The sequence below is a fragment of the Mus caroli genome, chromosome 3 (genome assembly GCF_900094665.2).
Source record: "Mus caroli chromosome 3, CAROLI_EIJ_v1.1, whole genome shotgun sequence".
NCBI lineage: Eukaryota > Metazoa > Chordata > Mammalia > Rodentia > Muridae > Mus > Mus caroli.
This window is the reverse complement of record NC_034572.1, coordinates 115,701,378-115,707,336: the sequence shown is the minus strand read 5'-3', so window position 1 is coordinate 115,707,336 and position 5,959 is coordinate 115,701,378. Positions and strand designations below refer to the sequence as shown.

At 48.3% G+C, this 5,959-nt stretch overlaps 1 protein-coding gene across 1 annotated transcript; it reads left to right on the top strand.

Moving 5' to 3' along the window:
- Positions 1-2,651: 2,651 nt before the first annotated feature.
- On the top strand, positions 2,652-5,364 carry LOC110291915 (lysine-specific demethylase 4D-like). Its single transcript, XM_021159120.1, is given in 3 exon segments — positions 2,652-2,966; positions 2,968-3,801; positions 5,359-5,364. Coding segments are annotated over 3 exon segments (1,155 nt in total).
- Positions 5,365-5,959: the final 595 nt, after the last annotated feature.

Genomic DNA, 5,959 nt, shown 5'->3' with positions numbered 1-5,959 from the left:
GTGTTGTGTGCGTTTTGTGAACCCCAAAAGACCACCAAGGAGCCAATTTCGATGCAATTCAATTGCACTAGGATCTTTATTACAGATTTGGGCCACACCACCATCTCTGACATAGCAGAACAGGAGGGTGAAGCCCCAAGCTCTCAGCAGGACCAGGTTTTATCAGCAATGTCAAGCAAGCAAGGAAATTTCTAGATTAGCACACATCTGATTGGAGGGCCATTATGGAATTTTGTTGCCCTTTAATGTAATTAGCTGGTGCTGGAAGGCACACCATAAACTTAACTTCTGCTTTCCTCCAATAGATTGGTGGTTGTTAGGAAGTGGAGTGCCAGGGTCAGGCTTGTAACCTGGAAACTGATGTCAGATGTAGGTTTTTTTGGGAGTAGCCTGGAAACAGGTGCTTGGTGCCAGCTGTTGGTTAACTCAAGTTCAACCTTATGTCAGGTTCTCTAAGATGGAGTCTGAACCCAAGATTGGCCTCTCATGAGCATGCCTGTTCCACATACATCACACCACTCAGGGACCCAGAGTCCTTCCAGCTGTGCTCTGGCATGCTGAGTCATTCAGGATGTTTATAGTTGAGGCTGGACTACTAGATTACAGAGCTGAGAAAGTAGAGTTGAGTTGTTCTTCTGCTTGGACTTTGCATGCATCTCTTCACTGTTCAGCTATGGAGAACACTTAGTGCAAGCTTGAGAAATGCAGCTCTTATTTTTAAAGAGTTATTTATTTATTTATCTTATACACATATATATATATATATATGAGAGTTCTGTCTCATGCACACCAGAAGAGGGAATCAAATCTCTTACTATAGATGGTTGTGAGCCAGCATGTGGTTGTTGGGACTTGAACTCAGAACATCTGGAAGAGCGGCCAGTGCTCTTAGCCACTGAGCCTGAGAAATGCATTTATGTGAGCAACCATGCAACAAAACATCCATTTCTAGGAATAGAATGACTGGTCATCACATGGTATCAGTCTCCCCACAACCTGTCCTTTTAAACACCCAGGTGCTTCTGCCTTATGAGGTCAAAGTCAGCCACTGAGTGTGGCTTTAGGAGTGTGCAGCTGTGGAGATGCACAGGCCTGCATCCTGAGAAGGTCCTGTATTGAAACTGATGCTCCACTATTGCCATCCTAAAGTTCTAAGTAGCTGAACTCATAATTTCCCTTTGTACTGTGTCCAACCAATTATTCGGTTTCCCACATTAACACGTTCATGCTGCCCACTTAGTATTTATTGAAAATCTAATACGCAGTAAAACATCAGGAGAGAACATAAATAACAGAACATACAAAGACGAGTAAAGATTCAAGATTTATTTCTTGTGATCAGTAGAGGCATGAGGGAAGTGGAATAATTCATCACTCAAGAGTTTACAAGGTCTCTCTCTCTCTCTCTCTTTCTCTCTCCCTCTCCTCTCCCTCTGCTGTTTCTGCCTCCAGAATGCTGGGATTAAAGGCGTGTGCCAGCCAGCTCTGTTTACTTGTATATTTTTAGTATGATCTTTCCATTTGCTTCATCGTGGGCAAACCTGTGCTCAATACTGGTTCTATGACTTTAAAATTTTTTGTATCTCAATACTGATAAAAGTGTGAAAAAATTTATGTATATAAAAAGGCATTGCCCCCACCCCGTCTTTTTAAAATAGGGTTTATCCTTGTAATCCTGACTGTCCTGGAACTGGATCTGTAGACCAGGCTGTTCTCAAATCCATAGTTCCTCCTGCCTCTGCCTCCAAAGTGGGATTAAAGGTGTGTAACCCAATGCCCAGCAAAAAGGCATTCACATTCCTGTATTTTGTGCTAGTTTCTGGTTAAATAATTATCACTGTTTAGTTGTTCAGAACTTGAGGACCCTGCCATTTTCTTGTCTATATCAGGTTTAGAAGTAGTGGTGCAAAGACAGAGAATGCCCAGCAAGAGCACAGACATGTTCTCTGTGTCTCACATCTCTCATGCTCTGCCATGTGCTCCCATAGCTTTGAGGAATTCTAAGACATTCTTATAGATTCTATGAGCAGTTGGTGTTAGAATGCCTTTAGTCCCAGCACTCGGGAGGCAGAGGCAGGTGGATTTCTGAGTTTGAGGCCAGCCTGGTCTACAGAGTGAGTTTCAGGACAGCCAGGGCTATACAGAGAAACCCTGTCTCGAAAAACAAAACAAACAAACAAACAAAAGAATATTGCTCTTATAGCATTCTTTCTAGTTTGGCATGTTTCATGTCGGGATTGCTTACTTTCAAAGGAATCTGGGCTGGGCTAAGTCAGCTGAGAGGCAGTAATAGGTTGAGACTCCAGTGGGTGGGCAAGCACTCATTGCCTCAGAAGAAGCCACTGGGTTCCAGGCTCACAAGAAGAGCAAGTCCTACAGGAGAAAGCTTCTCTCCAATGCTGGATTGTCTTCTCCCAGGTCTCCATCCCACTGGTGTTGGGAAACCAACGCATTAGGAAAAGAGATCTAGTAGAGGCATGAAGGAATAAAAGAAAGAGCTTAAGGACAAGTAAGAGAGTGAAGAAAATCCAACAAGAAGGCAGGAACAACTTACACAGAGAGAAACAGAACGATTCCCCACCCCACCCCGAAAAGCCCAAAGCCCCAGGGCAGCCAGGACCCCAGGCTGAGCTCCTGAATTTGCTGTTACCATGACAACCCTTGAGCAGGATGGGTCCCAGAACCCAGACTGTACCATCATGACTTTCTGCCCAAACATGGAAGAATTCTCAGACTTCAGCAAATACATTGCCTACATGGAGTCCCAAGGGGCACACCTAGCTGGACCGGCCAAGGTCATCTCACCCACGGAGTGGAAAGGCAGGCGATCCTATGAGGATGTCACGGCTATGGCAATTCCCGCTCCTCTGCAGCAAGTGGTCTCTGGGAAGGCAGGTGTGTTCACCCAATACCATAAGAGGACGAAAGGCATGGCCGTGGGGAAGTATGGTGAGCTGGCCAACAGCGGAAAAACACCAGACCCCACCACACCTGGATTTTGAAGATTTGGAGAGAAAATACTGGAAGAATAGCCTGTTTGGGTCACCGATTTATGATGCTGACGTCAGCGGCTACCTGTTTGATGAGAACACTCACCTTTGGAACGTGGGCCACCTGGGAAGCCTTTTGGATGTGTTGAAGCAGGACCGTGGTATAGTGATTGAGGGCGTCAACATGCCCTACCTGTACTTTGGCATGTGGAAGACCACCTTTGCATGGCACACGGAGAACATGGACCTGTACAGTATCAACTACCTGCACTTTGGGCAGCCCAAGACCTGGTATGCTGTGCCCCCTGAGCATGGCAGGCCCCTAGAGCGCCTGGCCAGGGAACTCTTCCCTGGCAGTTCCCAGGGCTGCCAGGCCTTCCTGAGGCACAAGGTGGCGCTCATCTCACCCACTGTGTTCAAGGAGAATGGCATCCCCTTTGGCCGCATCACCCAGGAGGCTGGGGAGTTCATGGTCACCTTTCCCAGTGGCTACCACTCGGGCTTCAACCGTGGCTTCAACTGCACAGAGGCCATCAATTTCGCCACCCCAAGGTGGATCCACTACGGAAAGGTGGCACCTCAGTACAGCTGTGGGGAGGCCAGGGTGAGCTTCTTCATGGATGTCTTTGAAGGGCTCCTGCAGCCTGAGAGCTATGAGCTGTGGAAACAGCAAGGGGACCCTAGAGCTGTGGATCACCTAGTGCTCACCTCCTGTCCCAGGCAAGAGCTGACCCCCGGGACCTACACACTGGATCAGGGGAAGCCCACTTCAACCCGGAGGCTTTCCCGTTCGGGACCCCTCAGGAGTTGGGTGAGCAGAGACCACAACAGCTGTCCTTACACAAAGGTGCACCCAGGGTTCCCATGCTTTTTCCTATCCAAGCTTTTAGCTCCTCTATCTACACCACAAGGGACAAGATTCTCCAAGCAAGCTTCTGGATCCTCCAGGATCCCTGTTGATTCTGTTGATGTTATAGCTGTGAACCACTCACAGGCCTGAAGAATCTTGGATAGGAGCCCCAAAGTCTCCCAGCCGCTCACGGTGATGGACTTGAGCCAAGTTCATGCAGGATTACCTCCACCACCCCTGCCCCCAATATTAGGCCATTTGGCCGCAAGTCGACATTCCTGATCACATGGACAAACAGCTGTTCAAGATGTTGACAAATCGAACTCTACTTTGGATGATGCATTTGAGTCTCCTCTTGGTTTGCATGGGGTCTCCTTCAGAATTCACGCAGAAGGTGGATCTGCAAGGTCTTGTGCCACTGCGTGAAGAGAAAGAGCTTCTGGGCTCTTTATGAGACCCAGATGAGCTTGCTGACTTTGACTTTCTCTCCTAGAAGCAGGGAGGCAGGAAGGACTGACGGGCTGCAGGCTGCTCCCTTCTGTATTTCCCAGGCATTTGGTTGTAATGCTGTTCTAATTGTTGTATAGTCTCAGTGGGGCTAGAGATTAGACAGTGTGGGAGGTTTACAGAAGGGTAGGGAGGACTACCCATGTGAGGACATGAGTAACCTGCTGTCCACACTAGGGTGACATGGCTCTTAACGACATTCTTATTACTTATTTATATCCCAGGCTCTGTAAATAGGCCCAAGAAATAAATATCTTAGTTTCCTAACTTAAAAAAAACGCATTTACAAGGCCCTTGCGATGGCTCCTGGGTGCTCACCTCCAAGCCTGGTTGATGACCCAGATTTGACCGGTGGGACTGACCCATGTGGGAGAAGAGGACGGACGGACTCCATGCTTTTCTGAACTCTTGGTAGATGACTACTCCTGTCCCACCCTTGCCCGTCCCGTCTCTCCCACATCACAGTTGCTAAGCTGCCTCCAGCAAGGCTGAACTAAAGGCTTTAGCACACGTGCCCACTTTCCCATGTTCCCTCGCCAGCAGCAGTTGCTGGGCCTCGGCCCCTGTGTTCCTCTCCCACCAGGCATCTGGGACTCTGGAGAACAGCCATACCATGGTTGGCCTGAGAAGTGCCACTGGGGAGAGGGTTTATATGATGACAAAGGCCATCTGTAGGCCTGACGGGGGAGACTACCTTGGAAAAGATATCTGTTTCCCATCTTTACTCCATCGCTGGAAATTGTTTGGGTTAAAGCTATTTAGCTTCTAGTTCTTGGTAAGCTCTGGTGTGAACTGCTTGAAGCCATGTGCGGCACTGTCTTCTGATACCGCCTGCAATAAATGCACTCGTTAGCACCAGAGAGGGGCATCAGAGCTCGCCCATGAGGGAAGCTCTGTGAAGAGAGTTCTGAGCCCTTGTGAGGAAACGCCAAGAAACAAGACAAGAGCGTGTGATCCCTGTTCCCCAATAACGTGGCTTGTTCTTGGGCTGTGCTTTTATGCCCCTCACAGGCATAGGGGATAGGAGTGAGTTCACAGTTCACGTCACATTACAACTGGCTGTCATTACTTGTTTATATGCCTCTTGGGAAAAACATGTTTATGCCATGTGTGGCTTGTCCTTATGATTATACACTTTATCCAGGTGACTCCTCCTCCTCTTCCTTCTTTTAAAAAATATATTTATTTATTTATTTACACCCCAAATGCTGCTTCTCCTCCAGGTCCCCTCCTTCACAGAGTCCCTCCCTCCCACCCCACTCCCCTTCTCCTCTGAGAGGGTGGGATCCCCCCTAGGGACCCTGCCCCCACCCGGTACATCAATTAAGTCTCTGTCACATTAGGTGCATCCTCTCCCACTGAGGTCAGACAGGGCAGACTAAGCTGCTTGTCTGCTACATATGTGCCTCTGTAGTGGGGTGGGGGATGGGGTCTAGTTCTAGCCTGTGTATGTTTGTTGGTTGTTGGCTCAGACTCTGAGAGCTCTCAGGGGTACAAGTTTGTTGATTCTGTTGGTCTTTCTGTGGGTTTCCCCATCCCCTTCAGGACCTTCAGTTCTCCTAACTCTTCCAAAAGTGTCTCTGCCTTCCATCTAATGTTTGGCTGTGGCTGT